The sequence below is a fragment of the Sander vitreus genome, chromosome 17 (assembly GCF_031162955.1).
Source record: "Sander vitreus isolate 19-12246 chromosome 17, sanVit1, whole genome shotgun sequence".
Lineage (NCBI taxonomy): Eukaryota > Metazoa > Chordata > Actinopteri > Perciformes > Percidae > Sander > Sander vitreus.
The window spans coordinates 16840472-16861139 of NC_135871.1; the positions used below are offsets into that span (position 1 = coordinate 16840472).

The 20668-nt window shown below is 41.3% G+C and overlaps 1 protein-coding gene across 1 annotated transcript; it reads left to right on the forward strand.

Moving 5' to 3' along the window:
• The first annotated feature begins 405 nt into the window (after positions 1 to 405).
• Positions 406 to 20161, forward strand: stox1 (storkhead box 1). Its single transcript, XM_078273716.1, has 4 exons — positions 406 to 923; positions 15880 to 16032; positions 16147 to 18847; positions 19542 to 20161. The coding sequence occupies exons 1-4, from the start codon at positions 593 to 595 to the stop codon at positions 19693 to 19695; spliced, it is 3339 nt and encodes a 1112-aa protein (XP_078129842.1). The 5' UTR covers positions 406 to 592; the 3' UTR covers positions 19696 to 20161.
• The last annotated feature ends 507 nt before the right edge of the window (positions 20162 to 20668 follow it).

Sequence of the window (20668 nt, forward strand, 5' to 3'; positions counted from 1 at the left end):
ACTTGCAAGAAACTTTTATCATTAAATCGTCTTTTTAGAAACATCACCTTTGGTTTGGTGAACTGTGAGCTGAGATTTTTATGACAAGTGATGGTGCAAATACAAAAAAAAAAAGATCAAATCGTAAAGCAAACAAAAACAAAATAAGGACATTCAAAATCAAAAGATCCCACAGCACCTGTCCGACAGGTTTCTGCAGAGCACACACACACACACACACACACACACACACACACACACACACACACACACACACACACACACACACACACACACACACACACACACACACACACACACACACCGGTGAGCAGGCAGTTGGAGGTCTACCTGTGTGACCCAGCAGCAGGCTGATGAGCCCTCCTTCTCTCTGCCACCGTCATTGGTTTCCCTGGAAGCCGAGAGAAACCATCAGTCAGACGTCTGCTGCGCCTCCAGTTCACTCGCTGCAGGATTCAGACGCTCACTGGAGGAATGCGTGGCAAAACACGGCGTTTATTTGGATTTTCTGAGAACATAACTCTCCTTTAACAAGTGCAATTTCATTTATAGCATGATACCTCCCTTCTGGAGCCGATACAGGCGTTAAAACATGTCTCACCAGCAGCGGATTGTACAGCTCTCCACCGCTTCGCTCGCCGTAGTCTTCGGCCCGGACGAGGAGAGTTTGCGCGCTGGCGGAGGGAAACTCAATGCCAATACAACGAGTGGACAGGAGATTTTTGCGGACTTCAAGGCTCACAATTTGCGCAGTTTCTGGAATAAGAGACTCGCTAAGGCCATAGCTGAAGTGTATTTTCAGGGATGGATGGAAAATTTGGTGCTTTTCATTCAAGGGAACGCAAACAACTTGGAGGTGCTGAGAGAAGCGTGGATGCGCAGGGCTCTAAGGTCACCAAAGGGATTTATCATAAAAGCTGTCGGTATGTAACATCAATCCTGTCATTGAACTATCACCAGTGATAATATAATAAGTTTTATTGTGAAGTAAAAATGGTAGTAATACAACTGTATATGCATCCGAAGTCCAGAAAGTTACCAGAAACAATCCTGTTGATGGCACAGGAAAAAAACTGCTACCACAGTTACAACCAACATTTGTTTACCACACTGAGAGAAATGTGTGAAAGCCATAAACTCTGAACTGACAGGGTTTAACATCTTCCCTGCATCTCTAGATTTTCATTGGCTACTAAATTCCGTTCGAGCTGATGCCAAAAAAATGTACCCAAAAGTTGTTGTGTTTTAGTGTCAACACAACAGTAGTTTATTTTGAGTGTGTCCTATCTCTAACTCTAGGTTTGGACAATTATAACCATCATTTTGTCACTCAGTCACTTGTTTCTTGGATGCAGAGATATAAAAGCTCCATCTCAAAACATATATATTTTTTCTCATATTTAGGCCTTCATCGCTGGCATAGCCTAGCCTACCTGATTTTTCTCCATTCCTCTCATGCAAAACCTCCTTAAAAAATGGGCACCATATACAAAAAGAGACCACATTCTGTCACTGTGGGCAGTGAAATGTTGCTTCAAACCATTTTAAACACAACAGGTGTTTGTTGCCTGAGAGATGATGTTGCCTTAAATCTCTATTTTCCCAAATATGGTCTGGTGGGTTTGAGTGGAGTGCACGACCAATCAGCCTTGCATTGTTGTCGACACAGTGATATGTTTACCAGCGCCTGTTAACAAAGCATGTATACCTTGTAATTACTTCTAATTGCTCTCCTCCTCAGATGTATTTTACAGCAGCATATCTGCGCAGAAACAATGAATGGAAACCTTTATGCTGCCTCCTATAGCATGAGCTCATGGGCTGTAAATGCCACACAGCACCGGCTGCTGGAGAAAATGACAACCTTGTGTGGCTTTTACTCCTAATGACAGTATATTTAAGAGATGCACCAGGTTATTAAAAAAAAAAAAATCTTACTTTACAAAGGAAGATGTTGAACTCTAGGTTGTAGCAAATACACATGTGGGAACTGATTTCATGTTTCTGCTACAAAGCACCACCTTCCACTCCAAAAAGTACACAATTATCACATGAAATTCAAAAACTGCAGGATGTAGTAGTGTCAGAGGTAGGTTTTGAAGTGTTGACAAGATGGTTGAGCTGCAGCAGGTTCCTTTTGGTTCACTGGAAACAGTGTCCCAGCAGCACACACATTGGCTCTGAGTTCCCATTTGGTCCAGCTGTCTTGCCTCTCTTTCAGGGTCTGTTTTTCCAATAATATGTCTCTCTTTGTTTGAGTGTTATTTTGTCTGGATGCTGTGTCTAGTCTACCTGCTGACCTTGTGTCAATCCGTCAGCTCAGCCAGATTAAGCAGTGCACAGACAAGTAAAGAGAGGAATGTGATGTGATGTGATGTGATGTGATGTGAAGGGGAGGACGAGACCACACAAGGGGAGACCTGGGAGGGCGTGGAGCAGCGGAGGAGGGGGAAGGTGGAGGCTGACATGCCATCCCGCTGTGAGACAGTTTCACAAACAAACATCATATGAGCCAAAGGTGACGCCAAGCTTATTGCTATGGGCAGCGTCAGCACTAAGGTGCACACAGACATGCATGAGCTCGATGCAGGGCAGGCATTGATACCTCAACAGACTCCTCATGTTAGAGCTTTACACCAGAATGGTAAGGAAACAGGTCTGTGTGTGGACATGTCACGTCCTCCTCCTTAACAAATCCTTTGCTTCACACCGCAGCAATTTGTATGGAAATCAGTGCTGGCAGGCTGTCAGAGTCTGTTTTACTGCCTTCTCACTGAGAACTGGTCAGCAGTTAATCACTGTGCAACTGGCCGACCGCCGCTGATTCTCGGTTACTCAGGATTAATGTCCCACCGTTTCATGGCCAGGGAGGGACTGTGGAAGTCAGACTCCTAGATTGATATCAGGCATGGACTTAAAGGCCTTGACATTGTCCTGATATAAATATGTCAGGTAGAAAAACTAAATGTTATGAGTTATGGGCTACAGTGAATTTCAAACAGCCCTATTTCCTTTCCCAGGTCAGAGCAAGGTTGAGACGTGACTTTACTGACGTGAGGAGGTTCTTTTTTTAAAGGGAAGTAAAGGAACATAGTTTAGAAGATGTTTAACTTAGCTTATTAGTTTAATTTTAAATAAAGAAGCATAGATGTAAAACAAAGCTTCCAGGCAAACAGAAACAATACACTTTGATTAATTTGTGCTACTTCCTCATTGGTCCTGTGGTTATCAGTGCTAATAGGCAGAGTGAAGACAGATTGTTCTGGGGACTGACCGTCCACCTCGGGGCTCTTCTGAGGGGAGAATATGCAGAATAAGGAGGTGTGTGGGAGGGTTGATGGAGGAAGGGGATCGCGGTGAGGTTAGGCCGAGGTAAACAGACAGGGTGAGGAGTTAGTATGAACAGGCTTCGTTGTTATCCTTGTGGGAATGGGCCCCAATGGTACTGGGGGTTGACCGCTCTGCTTCAACTCATGAACTTGTTTCTCATTCTTTACGCTAAATTATCTCTTCATCCATTTTCTTCCTTTAATCAGTTGTTTACGGAATAACAAGGAAGTTCCAACACAAAGTAATTTCATTAACGCTCAGTGTGTGTGTGTGTAGTCGACATCCTTCTTGCTGAGAGAATTGACATTCAGTACGTTTACAATTACACTGTAACCTGTATACCAGGCTTGTGCAAAATTCTGAATTTCAGAATTGGCTTCCATTCAATTCATGAATTGGAATTTGAATTGAATTGACTCTGCCCCACAGGAAGTTGAATTGGAATTAGAATGAGAGGAATTGGAATTAAATTCATGGCAATTCAAAGAAATACCACACAGTCACACAACCGAAAGAATGTGTTGAATCTCACATACATTCAGTGTTAGGAAGGTTACTTTGGAAATGTAATTGCTTACTGTTATAAGTTACCCATTATAAATGTGGTTTGGATTACTTTATTTGGATTACTTTATCAATGCAAAGCAATTTCCTTTTAATTTGATTAGTTACTAATTGAATTACGCATTTTACCTCAGTAATACAACTAAATACAATTACATTCATTTTGTAATTTAATAACATCATTTCATTACACTTAACTAGTCACTCCTCAACCCTGCATACATTTTGTTCCAAAATATAGATCACTCTTTAAGAGAACAAATATTTCTGTTAATTCCACAATTGACAAGAATTGTTTTCTTGATTTACAATAAGTAATAAGTAAAAAGTGTGCTTGCATGCTTTTAAACACATATGATATCCAGTGTTGGGGGTAACTCCTTACGAAGTAATGCCGTAATATAATCACATTTGGCTATAACTGAGTAATGTAACACATTAATGTTACTTTTACTGTTTGTGTTGTGAGTTGAAGGTGTGTTTAAGCCCTTTATGAGCTATATGCCAGGCTCTTGCTGTGTTGCGCTACAGTAATGTAATGAGTTACTATCCATAGATAATAACAAGTAAGGTAATGCATTATGTTTTTTTGTTTTTTTTTAAGTGAATAATGTGTATTACACGTTCTTGAGTAGCGACCCCAACACTGATGATATCAAATATCAGTAGCATAATACCATCAAGAGATGGTTTTCAAAATAAAAGACTGTCTGTCTGTTAACTTACTTGTAGATGCCTTTTGAAATTTGAAGTAGCCTTGATGGAGCCACAGACTGGAGCACTGCACTGCTTGCAAATGGCTCTGTGGTTTCCAGGTGTTCGTGTTGGAATTGGTTCTTCAAAATTACCTAGTATAGATGACCTTTTAGGCCTGCTATTATTTTCCATGTCACTGTTATTACAGGTGTCAAATCTATAAACGTTTGTAATATGAAGTTGTAAGGAACTTCTGAAACTTAAAAAGTCCAGTGTTGACCATCAAATTGTGTAGAAAATAAGCTTTCAAACAAATGTCCACCTCAAATTGTTTGGCAACCATTTTAAATACTTGGTTAAAGTAACGCATTCTTGGAAATGGAGTCATGTTCCATCATGTTCCACAAAATTACAATTACAATAAATCAAATTTAATTATTTGTTCTGTGACTAGAGCTTTTAACATTCATTGCTGGGGGAAAACATTTCCTGTTAATGTAATCCGTACAAGTAGTTCAAACTAATATCATTTATAGAATATGTAATGCAATCATATCTGACACATATTGTAAAGCTTCATTGTTAAACACTTCACTTAAATTATGTATATGCTTCCTTTAATTAAAATCATTACATTGTAATTCTAGATCCTGTTTTTGACATCAATTCAAATTCAATTCAAATTGAAGAATTTAATTGGAATTTAGGAGTCATTCTCAATTCTGAATTGTGCACAAACCTGCTGTATACTCTAAATAATCAGAGACATGAGAGTGGTATCGATCTTCTTATCCAACTTGAAAGAGAATAAAAGTAATTCTGAAAATGTCAAACTATTCCTTTAATCAGATTTGAACTAGATTGTGTATGAAAATGCACTAATCACTCATCATCAGTCTTTAAAAAAGGCTCAAAATCCCCCAAAAGACTAAATCTGTTCTGGAGAACTATCCAGACTCTCCTGTTAAAACCAGAGGCTTCATAATGACTGTTAGCTGTTTCTGCATTATTTAGAGTCCTGCTACTGTCTCTGCAGCAGGATAAGCGTGGACCCACAACACATGTAAACATCCATGAAACATTTATATGGAGTCAGCCAGTGTTGTAATGAGGTGTCCTGTATCCTCCCTACATAAAGCTCTGTAAACTGCCCTTGTCGTCTTTGAACGTAGACATGAATAAGTCCTCTGGACAGGCCTCTCACTTTCGCCATGGAAAACACTTTATTTGGCCATTGTAGGACATACTGTAGGTCTCCCTCTGTGTATTTTTTGGAGAACTAAGGCACAGCTATGCTACACTTTTTAAGCCAGCTTTCCTTTTTAAATGGTATGTTTCATTTAACTCGCCATACCATGAGGTGGTGAAGCATTCCTGAATTGCTTCATTTACTCTTGAGATCACTTCCTGAGTTCGTCGGCTCAGAGAGCCTCATTTCTGCTCTTTACTTTTCACTTGAAAGTGTTGTATTTTCACACAAGGGGTGTCTCCTTTTATGAGGGTATTATGTCAAAGTCTCAAACCGCTTCACTAATGGTCATAACTCTTCCAGATGTTGGCTTATTAACCATGACACCCCCTTACCAGCTTTAAATGGCCCACCCTGTCCTAACTAAGCAGTGCAGGTCAAAGGTTACAACCTTCTTGCTAACAAGCCACCTTGAGGTCAGCTGGCTTTAGAGGGTTGGTTAGAAGGCAAACAGAGCAACAAACATCAATACAGTATCCAGGTGTTCTTCACTAACTGGTCAGGTCAGCTTCTGTAAGTGGTGGTCTGACATACCCCCACACCACCCGTCATGCTCCAAATATGTTCTTAACTGGGTGTTATTTAAAACTAATAATTACATAAAAGTGGATATTGTTACAATAATTGTTTCTTACTATTTCATTGTCAATGTTTAGGTTGCTCTGGTCAAGTTGGCATTAATACTACGACCAATCAGAGTGGCAAAAACTGGATATTTCAACCATTTATTACTATTTTCAACTGCTTATGCATGCATAATTTATTTATTACTTTTATCTATTTATTTTAATCATTTATCCATTACTTTAAGCTAACGTAACTTCTCTGCTCACTTGCTTACCGTTTTCGTGCACTATTTTACTGGTACTTGTAAATTTACTAAGGATTAGCATCACACCAATTTGTTATCCCAATCGGCTGTTTATTTTTCTCCTTAATTCAAACATGGATATATTGTATTATTTATATAATTTATATTTTTTTGTTGAGTTAGTTGAGCTTTCCATGTCCCCTGTCATCTGTAGGAGTGCCCCCTGGCTACAAGTACATAATATGTGTGTTTTACTGAGAACATTGTTAATGTTTTTGTCTGTATTTTATTTCTGGTTAAAGACAGATTGTGGAAAGGGAGGATCTGCTCTGCTCAGTTACAGTTACCATTTGAGCCGCTCTCAAACAATATTGGTGAAAGATAATCCCTCTCCAGCTCCCTCGACTCTGATGGGATGACATTAAGCTGTTACACAAAATAAACGTGGTTGTTTTTCATGCTCAAAATGATAAAAAGGCAGTATTATGACAGTGGTTGGTTCAATCTTCTCCTCGCAAGATCAGAGGTTAAATGCATTGGAAACCATATACCAAATCTGCAAATGGTTTCGAGGTTCTAATGTCTGGTCGTTGTTGGTTGGTAGATCAAAGAATATACATTTTCATGTGCTAAATAAACAGTGGACTGGAGATGAATTAAATTCTAACATGAAAGGTTTGGACTTAATGTAATGGAAAGAAAAGCAGCCTCTGTGATTTGTTCATATTTATTAAACTTTTAGATTGCTTTTCAAATTGCATTGTTGGTATAAGTTAATTAGGTTGCAGTCTTACTGTGCCAGTGCCAAGTCTCTGCATGTATCTAGAATTTCTTTCTATTTCCTGCACTTGTAAAAGATAGTTTTGTAAACTATTCAGATATGAGGAAACCTTGACCTTTATTCTCAGACGTGACCTTCCACAGTGCCTACACATGTGTGTGAGACTATGCATGCCTCTCAGCACATAATTTGTTAGCCACATCCTTTCCTATTGAGCAGGATGCACACCCCTGGTGCGAATCAGGCATGTCGGCCTCTTTATCGACCCAAATTTTGGGCTCACCCGTAGCGGTGGAGTGGAGCTGTGCCAACAACAGCTGAGGAGTTTCCTTTGTATCCCTCAGCTTATACACCCTGTCAGCAGCCGCTTGGGTTTCCCTCGTGGGATTTATCTTCATTCGCTCTCCATTTAGACAAATGGGTCGACACAGGACTGAGGCTATATTGCATTAAATTTGGTATTACCATTACTCTTCAGTTTCCTGAAGGGATGTTTACTTTGCTTCATTTAGCATTTATAAATGTAATAGTATGCTAACATTTGTTCTGTGATGGCAAAATGCTGTCTTATTTGTATTTCAGGAGTGAAAGATACTTTCAAGGACCACAGCCGAGCTGTGCGCTGACCGGTTGCAGGGCATTAGAAAGCAATGGATCATATGGCAGACACTGGATGGGAGCTCTGCTCTAAATACTGGGATAACAAACACAGGCATCTGCTGCACCTCAAGCTCGGTAAAATGAGAGGATATGGGTTTTATCTGCAACCCATAACTGCCATCACTTTTGATTAAGGGGTGTGGACCTGCTGGAAACCCTCTTAGATTGTGTGTGTGTGTGTGTGTGTGTGTGTGTGTGTGTGTGTGTGTGTGTGTGTGTATATATGTATATATATATATATATGTATATGTGTTGGTATATATTTTGGTGTCAGGTTGTCAGTGCGGAAGAGCCACATGGGTGAAGAGGGGTGAAAATACCTGGATCTCTGAATAAGACGACACTGGGGAAACTAGAGTCTCCTGCCTATTTCTGTGCTCAGTGGTTAGTTTCAGAGTGAAATGCTCAAGCACAGTTTTTTTTTCATCATCGCTGAAACAGTGCAAAAGTGGAGTTAAAAGTTGGCTGCTAATATTATAAATAGTAAGTAAGACTGCAGGGCCTAAAATTGAACATGATGAACACCTGTTGCTCCAGGACACATTTTTCACACTATCAGGCAGCAAGATAGTTGTAAAACCAGCCCCACACAACTGAATCAAAGCCAAAACCTCTGAAAAACATCGGGGAATAATTAACTAAGTCAATTTCTAGTAAAGGTCAGCAAACAGAACAGGATTGTGTTGGTTTTTAGATATTTTGGAGATGGGTGGATGGTTATTGATAGGACTTTTATTCTCTCCTTTATGCAGTGGAAGAACGTGCTGCCATCTATGCCCTTTAAATATGTACAGATGTGTTTATTTATATTAGGTATCGAAATGCTGTTTTGCTTCCTAGTAGAATGTACTACCCTACAGAATGTATTCAGTTTGTGCAGAAACAATAAATTGCATATATGATTTGGCTCTCCTCACTGAGGAAATGTATTTACTTTGAAGCCAGTCAGAAGAGTTAGAAAAATATAAAGGAAAGGTACAGTGGTCCACATTTAAATGGCTTGGACTTTCCAGAGGTCTGGCAGAAACGGCACTGGCAGACTGTGGAGTAATGTTCATGTTCATGAAAGCAGACGAGAGCCAGATATGTTGGGGTGTGACCCATAAAGTCTGAAGAGGTATGACGTATCAGGTAAAAAGAAAATAAAGAGATGTGCTTTAAATTTTGTCTCCTGGCACTACCATGTGTTGGCATCATGTTACACAGAGCACTTTGGGGCTGTGCTTTAAAATACAGGCCTGTCTACCTTCTCATTGTTACTGGTCTTCTGTTAAACACCTGCTCAGGTGTATTTCCTATTGCACACAAACATAAAAACAGGGTTTTTGCACACTGGTTTAGTACCAGGTCATTTATTTGTTTTGACATGAGCTGCTGTTGAAATAGTTCTTACTGTGAATCAGATGGTAAGAACATTATTTAATGGCATTACAGCTGCAGAGATTTTCAGCCAAGACCTGTGGTGACCAACTATGTTAGCATAAATGTTTTAAGTTCTGTGAATGTCAATTTGAGAAGTTTAGTCACAGCCTGTTTATGCTTTCTTGCCAACATACGTTAAATGTCAAAGGGTTGGTTTGGCAAAGTGAGTCTCAAGGCTCTTGCTGGATTATAGATACCCATATTATACTTCTGCTGCTGGTTCTCCTTTTTCTTTAGCCTTGTATTGCATGTGGCAGGTCACTGCCACAGTAATGGTTTCTATGGTAATGTGAATCAACACAAAGCCTGCCCCTATTTCTCCACAGTGCTCAACGTTTTGGCTCATAAATTCTCTTTAGTCATGGTGTTTGGACGTTACATCTTATCTGTTCCTCTACAGAATAATGAGCACTGTTTGCTATAGATGTAGCTTTCAAAAGTCAGTGTTCATATCCTGACAATAGGCCTAAATTAGATTAGATAATGTAGAAGGTTTTCCAGATTGTATCTAGTTAATCTGAGTTAACCTGGCAACAAAGACATTTTCTCAAACTCTGTGACTACAGAGAGGGCACAGTCCAGACTTTACTCATCTCCTCCCACTTCAACGCTTAATATTTAAACACAGGGACTTTGAGATACTGAACCGTCAGTGTCTCAGATTAAATATTTACTTTATGCCTTAATGTTGTTTCAATGCTAGTTTTATTGTTGTGAATCAATCAATAAAGCTGGAAAATGATTAGTGGCTTAGTCTTTCCAGTTTATTGGTTATTGATGGGTTTTAAAGTGGGACGTTGGCAGACATGTTTTCTAACATTTTAACTAAACACAGGAACGTCATCCAGTAATTATACAGTACCATAGATATTTATTGCAAACATGTTGAATGTAATGTTTATAGCCATACAGTGTTTCTCCAAGTGCTTTCTGAGTGGAAGGACAGGAAAGGGCAGTGTTGTTAGACTGGGCGAGGTTTGGTTGTCCGGACATTCGGGCTGTGATTGCTCTCTGAAGGGGTCTTTTCACTCAGTTTATTGGGCCATTTAACTGCAACGCCCACATCTGTGTGTTCTACGGGAGTGAAAGACACAAACTCGTAAAGCACTTTCTAAAAAATGTGATGCACACACACACACACACAAGAAGGAAAAGGGCGGGGTCATGGAGGCCTGTTAGACCAAGAAACCCAAAACAAAGGGATGTGGTCGTGGGACTGGAAGGCATTCGCAACATAAATTACAGTTGGCATCTCTTCTCATTATACTAAATCTGACTTTATGAATGTTTGACATTGTCTCACCAGAGACTGTAGACTGTAGACTGTAGCTTCACTGAAGCGTGTTCTTCAGAAGGTCTCAGTCGATGGGAGACAGGGGGATTTTGCAGTTTGGGCAGGCCTCAAGTTCATGTTGAATGCCATGCAGTGTGTCCTTAATGAGGGAGAGAGAAGATTAGCCTGTTTGCTTACTGGAGCCTGAAGATAAGACGATACCAGGATGAGATAAGATGGTGTGTGTCTGTTTCCAGAGAGGCCATGGAGCGAGGGATTGTGGCAACAAGCCTGATGTTTCAGTTAGATTTTTACCTGTGATCGCATGAAGGTTGAAAGGTCAAGGACAACATTCAGTCACAAGTTGTGCAACCTTCTTTCTTGCTTTGGGCCTCCTATCAAGGCATGAATATAGTTTAAATCCTGTCTGTCAAAATCTGTAGATACATGGAAGGTTGTTCCCATTCAGAGCAGCAGGTAGCAGCTCATGGAAGGTCGACAGCACGTACTGTATGCTGTGGTGTGTTAGTATTTTCTTCCAAGAGACTGGAGGTAATGCAATCACATGTGAAATGGGACTCATGTGGCCAGCTAACACAGCCATGTGAATACATGTGGCATTGATCAGTGTCAGCAGCCAAAAAGATCTCAGTGGGGATAGAAGAGAGAAGGTCTCTGTCAATCATTTTCACAATCAAGCAGTCAACTTCAGGCATTTTTCATTTTTATCCCCCAGGCAGAAACTTATTCTCACATAGAAAATGTATGACATGGGAAGAAATACATGTTTTTCAATGTGCGTGGAGCAGAAAGCTTAGTGTGAGGTTTGTCACTTTATTTTAATATAATGTGCATATAAAGTATGCATTATGCCAGTGGTTCTCACTGAGATACTCTGGATACAATTTTGGAGATCATGGGATGACGTATGGGATAAAATAATATGTATACTCCAATTCATATAATAAATCAAATGAAACAAGGCATTGCTTTACTCCAGCAGTTTAGTATTGCACATCATAACATCTGGGGACATGCAAGAAACAATCTGTGCAGCAGAGGCTGAGATATCCTGACTTGTAGTCCTAAGTATGGGTCAAGCTCCAAAAACACTGGATCCTACACTTCCAATAATGCAACTCAATAGCGTCTTTCATTTGAGTCGGTTTTTGCATGAAAAGAACTATTTAATTTGTTGTTCCGAACGGCCAATTAGGGATGAAGCAGGACTGAATGCCGGTTTCGGAAAGTTAAAAAAATGTTCGGACACATCCCCCCCCTCCTCTCACATCAGAAGATGTGAGGGGAGGGGGTGTCAGAAGCTATTTCACCATCTGACAAGCAGCTCTGATGAAGCACACTGGCAGCTTTAGACCCTCCCTGCCTGGTAAACACATCTTTCAAACTCTGCACCTCCAGTTTGTGAGTCAGTTATAAATTTGAAGGTGAGACAACCCTGATGACATCAGGGTGACATCATCAGGGTTATTTTCTCAGACTTGACAAGTTCCGAAGACATTATACTAACTGTTTTCACAGGCTGAGTAGTACTAATCATTACAGATGAACATACTTTGACATGTAAAATTGGTGAAATAACATTTAAGGAGTTAAATATATAGAGTATAGAGTTAGTATATTAAACTGCTGCTCCTTGCCTTAACACAAGTCTCGTCTCCTGTTTGACTTCTGAGCTTCCCTCCCTTTTCGTTGCGGCATGGGGTTCAGTTGCCATGGCACCCAGCAGGGTATTCATGCTGTGTATGACAATGAGTGTAATGTCGGTGGCCTGGTCTTGGATTACAGGAACACAGAGGTCTGTTCCCCCCGGGGAGAAGACGGTTACAATAGTGAACCTCCCCGACCGCCACGCCTGCTAATGTTAGACGCAATCCTCTGCCCAGCCCATTCTTATATTATAGCTATTTCACACAAATAAACTGCTGTAGGTGTCTGTACACACCTACATTGTCAGTCTCATGTTTCTGTTGAATTGTTTAGTAAGTGCTGCTTGAACGTATTTCTGTTTTTAACTCCCTGAAGAGTATAAATCATGTTAGCAGGTGTCCGACAGGATATCCTGCTTTGGACAGGACATAGTCAGAGAAGATAACATCACTGCATCTGTGCAAAGTGATCTGGGAAGTCATTTTAAGGAGGTAGTGATTTCCCATTACTTTATTGATTCCTAGTGATTAATTATGTGCCTCCCTCTCCTCTGACCCTATCATATCCTTGCTGACCTTTTGACTGTTGTCGGTGGTTATAAGCGGTTGCTATGTGGACAGCCTGCGAGACATTCCTGTAGGAAGTTAACAACAAGTAGCAGCATTAATTCACTGCCCAGGGAGACTGCTATTGAGATATCCGCTCTGAGGTTTAGTCAGATTAACGTCTTCTGTCGAAGCCGGGTAAAGGCAGACAGCGTTTCTTTTACAATCCCACCGTGTGCCATAGGATCAGTTTTACAAAGAAAGACCCCCATCTGTGACCCCCATCTGTGAGACTTATGAACCTTAAGTGAGCTCACTGTGCTGATAATTGCTTCTTTTTTTTACTGACTTTTGCTTGACATATTCCTTACAGAGGATAAAACATTTTCTACTTAAGTAAAACACAGAATGAGTAGCAGCTTTTAATTGGGCAGGTTGTTAAAATTTGGGCTACTTTTTATACCATTTGGGTGGTTTTCACCTATGAAAAGTGAGGCTAAATCTGCAGAATTGTGATTGTCAGTTGCATAGGCTCGGCTTGCAATAACTTATAACTGATGACCGCCTAAACCAAATGTAATTTTAGTTTATTACAACTAGAACCTCTTTTTCCTATTCAAATTATTATTCTTGGGCAACTTTCTTGTTAGTCAAATCCAGCAACACTGTCTGTGGCGCTCGATTGGTTGTAATAATCCATGTGTGGATCACCAAAAAAGTGGTGTATGTGTTTGGTACGTGTGTGTGTGTGTGTTATGTCATGCTTTACCGTGGCAGATATTTGATTAGTTGTTTATTTCCTCTGCCTTGGACATAAGTGGTTCAAGTGTGAGGGTGGTAAATGTTTAGTTTACATCAAGTGTGAGCTTGGCAGTGTTTTCATTAAATGCCCAGGGGTTGATGGGAGAATCACTCACAATCACACACGCCACATGTTTAAGCATGATTTACACATTTATACACAAAGTGTTCAGTACAACACTGGAAAGTTGAAATCACATGGGGAAAATGTCTCAATAACAAAAACAAGTTGAAGCTCCAACTTGTTATATAGTGGAATGTGGCATTTTTACACTCAAGCTTGCACTCAAATTGTATTGGTTACTGTTGATAGTAAATAAAATACAGCAGGTACAGCAGTTTTATATCTCCCTTCTTTCACCCATTATGCTCTTTACTTTAATGAGGTGTAGCTGATTAACTAAAACCAATGTTCCAGTCCTATGGGTAAGGTTATGGTCATGCCCTTGTGTCTCCTCTTAATAGTATGGGAGTTTGTGTAACTCAGATGCTAATCATTAATCAGCAGGGGGATCTGCTTTGTTTTAGTGCTTTCACTGAGCTCACTTCTTATTAGTAAACATCACTATTTGAGTTTTGTATATGAGTATATTTTTGTGGAGAATTAGTCAGAAATGCAGACTTTTGTGTCAGTATTTTAAATCATAATGAGCTTTGTAAAAGAAAAAAACTGTTTCATAAAGGCTGCAGGAGCTAAGCAAACATTTCTCTGTTTCCCTTTTTATATTATGGTTTAGGGGTTCGTAATGCATTCTTGGGGATCCCACTGTATGCACAGCAACAAAACCCCCATTCAAATTTCCATCCTAACCATAACCTCAACCACATCTAATCTTAACCTAAACACAAACAGTTGAACTAAAACGAACCACCTAAAGGCTTATATCTGACAATAAATTTCTAATATTATGCCTAAACACAACCTTTCAGTTTTTGCAGGCTAGTAATGGCGTCTCTGCCCATAACCCAGGGGGTGAGGGGTGGGGGGACATTGTTATTGGAAATTTTGCTTCTTTCCTTTCAGGAATTCTGGTTGAACTGGAGAAGTCAGTTGTCACTTGTAGGAAAAAAGAACTCTGTTTAATAAAGAAAATACTACACATCCTTAGACTGGTACTATTTGTTGCCTCTTGTCTCTGAACAAGATAAATACCATAATTAGACAATTAGAGACTTTCATGTTATTAATTATAACCAATTATTTAGATACAACTGTGTCAAAGTCACTGTTCAGTTTTGATGTCCTATCCCATTAACGGGGTGTGCAAGACTCTTTATGGCACTCCTATCTTCTCTTGCTCTCTTCAGTATAGGCTTTCGCACAAAAACAAACAAAAGCAGCTGCCTGAAGGAACTTAACCACTCCATGTTGCTTCAATTACATCTCTCCATGTGTGAAACTCTGCTGATTGTTTTTGATACTAAATTGATTATTTTCTAAAATGTCTGGTTGTCTTTTAAAAGCAGCTTAGTTTTATGATTTGAAAGTCTTGTGGCTTCTGCTAGGCTCCCACAGTTTGCATGTCAGAAGAACACTGTCAGTCTGCAGAGTCGTGCAGATTGGTGGTATTTTGATGTGTTCATATTCATATACAGAATGAGTTTCATACTATTTTTATAATCATAAGACAAATGTTTCCAAGACTGTCTGTCTCACTTTTGGTAACATGTTTGTCTAAAAGCACCTCCTAGCCGTGTAGGGCCGTATGATATGGGGGGCAGGATATTTGATCTGCCCAGCAGGCAGACCTGTGGTCATTTCTGTGGGAGTAATGGAATTTCGTGGTCTGTCCTAGTACTGATGGAATTTCAAAAGCAGTCAGGCATGGTTCATATAACTCACATACATAGACCACATTGGTCATGATTTAGAAGGTGGTTAGGAGAGGAATGTCAACTTTAGTACTTTGAGTTGTTTTCACTGGCAGTACAAGTCAGAGAGAGAGACCTCTCTAACCCAGGTGTGTTTGTGTGTACTGCAGCAGGCCCACCTGTTTCACTCAATAATCTGCTGGTGTGTGTGTGTGTGTGTGTGTGTGTGTGTGTGTGTGTGTGTGTGTGTGTGTGTGTGTGTTTCAGGTGACTTGTCCCCGGTGCAGATGTCCCCTGTCCCCCAGTCCCAGTTCATTCCCTTGGCTGAGGTGTTGTGCTCAGTCATCTCAGATATGAACTCCTCTCAAATCACCGTCAACCAGGATGCACTTATCAATTACATGAGCAAAGCCCACCCAGGTAATCCATAAAATATTGCCTCAGCAAAAGTGTAGATGTGCACTTTTAAACCAGACACAATGTGTCCCCTTGTTTGTCTTTTGTCCTTAACACTCTTTTCTCGTTCTGTCTTAGGGATAACCATCCCCACTCAGGACATCCTCTACAATGCTCTAGGCGCTCTGATCAAGGAGCGCAAAATTTACCATACAGGCGAGGGCTACTTCATCGTCACACCTCAGACTTATTTCATCACAAACACCATGGTCCGAGAGAAGAACTGGTGGGCTTCTGGTTCAGCAGACGACCCTCCCTCACCTCCTCCCATTACTTACCTGTTGAGCAATGACACATGTGTTGATAGCCCTCAAACGCTGCCTGTGGCACACTGCAAGTCTTGCAGCTGCTTCAGTCCTCTCCAAACATCCACTAATATCGCCTCCTCTACTGTAACAGCCCCTGTCCCTTCCTCCACTGTCCCAGACCAGCAGTCTGTTTCTTTTTCTATAAGTGAATGTACAGGCAAGAGCTTAAAGTGGCCCAGACCGTTAGATCACAAACCCACAGTGCAGCATCAATCCACCTCCACAGCGGCAGATTGTCAGGCAAGTGAGATCAGCAAAACTACAGCCACTACTAACGCCACTGGCCGCAAAGAAAAAGACAACAAACCAGGGAGGAAGTTTGGTCTCAGTTTGTTTCGGAGGAATGGAGGTAAAAAAGAGAAACCAAAGAAGGAGTATGCATCATTTTCAGCCCAGTTCCCTCCCGAGGAGTGGCCAGTAAGAGACGAGGAGGACCTGAACAACTTACCCCGTGACCTGGAGCATGCCATCATCAAACGCATAAACCCTGAACTGACTGTGGACAATTTGACACGCCACACGGTCCTAATGAAGAAGCTAGAGGAGAGAAGGGAGAGGGGGGTGGACAGAGTGTTGGACAGGGGTCTGGATAAAGATGATAAGGGAGTAAACAAGGGAATGTCTACTGAGATCTTAGCATTCTCAAAACCCAGGCATCATCACTCCTCTAAGGCAGGGAAAAGATCTGCTCAAAAGGCCTCACGCAGCAAGAGGAGGGCCCATTCCTCCAGAGAGAAGCAGAAGGAAAGGCAGAAGGAGGGGGTTAAGAGTAAGGATCCCATATGTGCAGATGAATATCCAGAGGGGGAGGATTTGATCCCTGCTCGGCTCAGAGTGGAAATCCCTGTTGATGACCCAGATCAAGTGGAAGAAGGTGGAGCTGTTGAGGGGAAATCTCTTTATAAGAAACGCATTGAAAACCCTTTCCAGACGCATCCAATCAAAGAAGCTGAGCCAATTATTCCTGCCACCATCAACAAAGAACATCGAAGACGAGAGGTGAAAGAGGGTAAGGCTTTGGGGCCAGGGAGGAAGGACCGAACAAGTCACCGCTCCAAATCATGGGACCCCCATCGGGCCAAAGTGATCGCAGCAGATGGAGAGCATGCAGGGAAATCCCCTACATCTGAGGACAGGTATGACTGTGTCCATGAGAGGGACCTTACTGCCGATCATCTGCTCCAAGCAGACATAAAGATCAACAGAGAGCCGCCACTGGACTACAACTCAGCCTACCCACAGAGCAGTACGCTTCGGATAGACGACAAGTTCCGACATCAGAGGGAGGGAAACAACAAGGAGAGCTGGGAGAGAGAAGGCAAAAATGGTCATTTTCAGGAGGCAGAATACAATGGTGTACCAGACCACAGCCAAACTATAGATGACAGCCTCTCTAACAAACAATACTCTAATACTAATGCCATTCCCCCTACCCATCCCTATGAGCTTGTTGTAAACCACACTCACGAACTAACTCTGCCCTGGCCCAAGCCCTCTTTACAGCGGAAACACTCCCTCAGACTGTCCAACCCACAAAAGGATGAAATTCAGAGGCTAGAGCTCTCTTCACACCAGCAAGCCTGTGGAACTACAGCCACCCAGGAACTACGGGAGATAAGACCTGTCACTGTCAGTAGTAGAGTGCAAAGGACCATGAGCCAGGGAGAAAGGCCAGAACTGATAGTGGACAGCCCTCCCTCAATTACAGACACTGATGGCTTTATAGAAGATGACTATAGGCTCTATCAGAGAGCAGAGGAGCAGGAGGATGAGGATGCCTGCAGCTCTTTGTGTCTGATTGAGGAGGAGATTATTGATGCTGAAAATGCATACCAAACGGGTATAGCGGACTACCATAACCAGTTGGTTTACCATAACCATGAACCTGATTTGCAATATCAGGGACCCCACCGTCACTATTATAATTCCAACTTTCAACAACCAATAGTTGCCTCGATACAAGATTCAAGGGACAGCACTTTCAAAGATCTCATTCCTCCAGCAACCAAGAGGGACGCATCCCTCATCTCCACCAGATCTGGAGAGACCAGCTGGAGAGGCCACCATCACCATCAGAAGACTCGATTACCAGGGGCCCAAAGTGAATCCAGCCCCAGACAAGACACGTTGATCCAGGGGGACAGACGACATGAGGTCAACCATGATTTGGATTGTCTGGAAACATCTGAAGTTGCAGACAGTAGCATCTTTGACTACTGCCAGACCAGTGAGATAGAATCAGACACAGAGACTGTCCGTAAGTCAGCTGATGAGGGCGACGGTGAATCTGCTCACTGGGCAGCGGAGGTGGAGGAAGTGCAGGAGGATGAGTTCAATGAGACGGGTGTTCCTCAGACCCATAGAGCTGTTCTGAGCATGCCCAGTGGAGTCCGAGGGGCAGAGATTGGGGAAGCGGTAGAAATGGGAGAGAACCAGAGCATCACAGGAGACAGTGGTATAGATTCTCCTCGGTGAGTGCCTCTCTTTATAGTTGTTCATATTAGCTGTAATAAGAAACTGTGATATCATGTTTCCATTTCATTTCAGCTTACTTTGAGACCAGGGGTATTTTTTCAAAGCCATTGAACCTGCTGAAAGTTAGACAGCTAACACAGACTGAAAAGGTTTTATAAAGAGAAAAAAATGTCCACAACCAGTAGGGAAATGCTCCTAATCCCTTAACCCAGATGCACATTCTCTTCAGGCCAATGTTTTTACTAGTTTTCACACCGTAAGCTAAGGTCTTATCTCTCCGACTGTGAGCCCACACTATACTCTATCCCACTACATTCTGGAGAAGCTTTAGAGACAGGCAAAATAAACACTCTGATGTTAGTTAACCTCTGGGTTACATGTCAGTGGTTGGCCTTACTCCCAGTTTCTGTTTTTTCCTTTAAAGTAAGCTGAACAAACACCTTGTGACCAATTATGCATCCAGTATTTGGACAGGAGGAAGTCATTTTGATAATTATGTGTAATTGCTGTGCAGCACTTAAATGATCATGTTATAATCAAATAGGAAGAAAAGACTTCTTTTCTGACATTGAACTTGCTGTGCACCTGGGGTATGTGGGTGGATAGATGGGGTGTACGAACATGTCACCTTGTTCAAATGGCATATTCATAGAAGATATCAACCCCATGCCCCCCTTCTTCTCCCTACAGGACCCGTGTCAGTCTGGCCTCCAGCAACACTGTCATTCTGGAGGGACTTAAGAGAAGAGGCTTTTTACAAAATTTGGAGAAACTGCATTCAAAGGGCAGCGCCATTCGACCACAGAGCTCACTGCTACAGCTAACTCCTGTTATGAACGTATAGCAGGCCTGAGTCCCCTGCCGAAGCTTTGTGTGGGAGCTGACAGATCTCTTCACGTGGCTCAGCATGAAAAGGCCAAAACAAGTGCTATACTCTCCAGTTCTATGCAACTGCTAGGTCAGAAACGTAACTAAAAAGGAAAGTTCGCACTTTGTTGCCTACCTCCACATATTAAAACAGGGGTCTCTGTACAGATGTAAAATATGTATATACATATTTCTTTTTGTAAATAATTTACTAGTAATTTGCTAGCTGGTAATGTGCTATGATTTATTCATTCACTGTGTGTGTGTTAAATGCATGGTGTATTGACAGCATTTTTTTGTGGTAAAACTGTGATAACTGTACAGTTTTTCCTCTCTACAGGCCTCATTAGTTAAAATGTCATAGCAGCAATAACATCTCATAGTGTTTCCCTTTTTTTCTCTCGTCATGTAGCAATTACCATAAATAAAATGTACGTCAACCACGGTGTCTTTGCTGTCGTATTATTGCTCCCAATAAAACATTTACCATTCAGCAGGAGATGAGTAGGCCTACCTGCAGTGACAGTGCTGTTACTTAAGCAAAAAATTGGAGATTTATACGGTGGCCTGAGAGCTCAATGCACTGCAAAATAAGAAAACACATGCAAATAGAAACAACACAAGCAAATGAAGAAACATCTTCACCAATTTGACAAAAACATGAGTAGCATTTAGACAAAGCGCTGCAAAAGCTCACAACACTAAGGAAATTGATGCACCAGTCCATATTGTCAGGAACAATCCCTGTGCAATAAAGGGACCAAGTATCCACTTTTCAGGTAAATTATATATATATTTTTAATGTTAAATGCAAACTGTAAACATGTAAATATCTGTCAATCATACACTGTATATACTGTTATATCCACCTACCTCATATACATAAGCAACCTGTTATATTTATCATTCTATATTTTATTCCAGCACAATTTGCATTGCACTGTTGTCTT

Coding starts and splice junctions, on each gene's coding strand:
- stox1 (XM_078273716.1), top strand. CDS start 593: ATGTCTCACCAGCAGCGGATTGTACAGCTCTCCACCGCTTCGCTCGCC. Junction 924..15,879: donor ATTTATCATAAAAGCTGTCG/GTATGTAACATC, acceptor TGTGTGTTTCAG/GTGACTTGTCCCCGGTGCAG. Junction 18,848..19,541: donor AGTGGTATAGATTCTCCTCG/GTGAGTGCCTCT, acceptor TTCTCCCTACAG/GACCCGTGTCAGTCTGGCCT.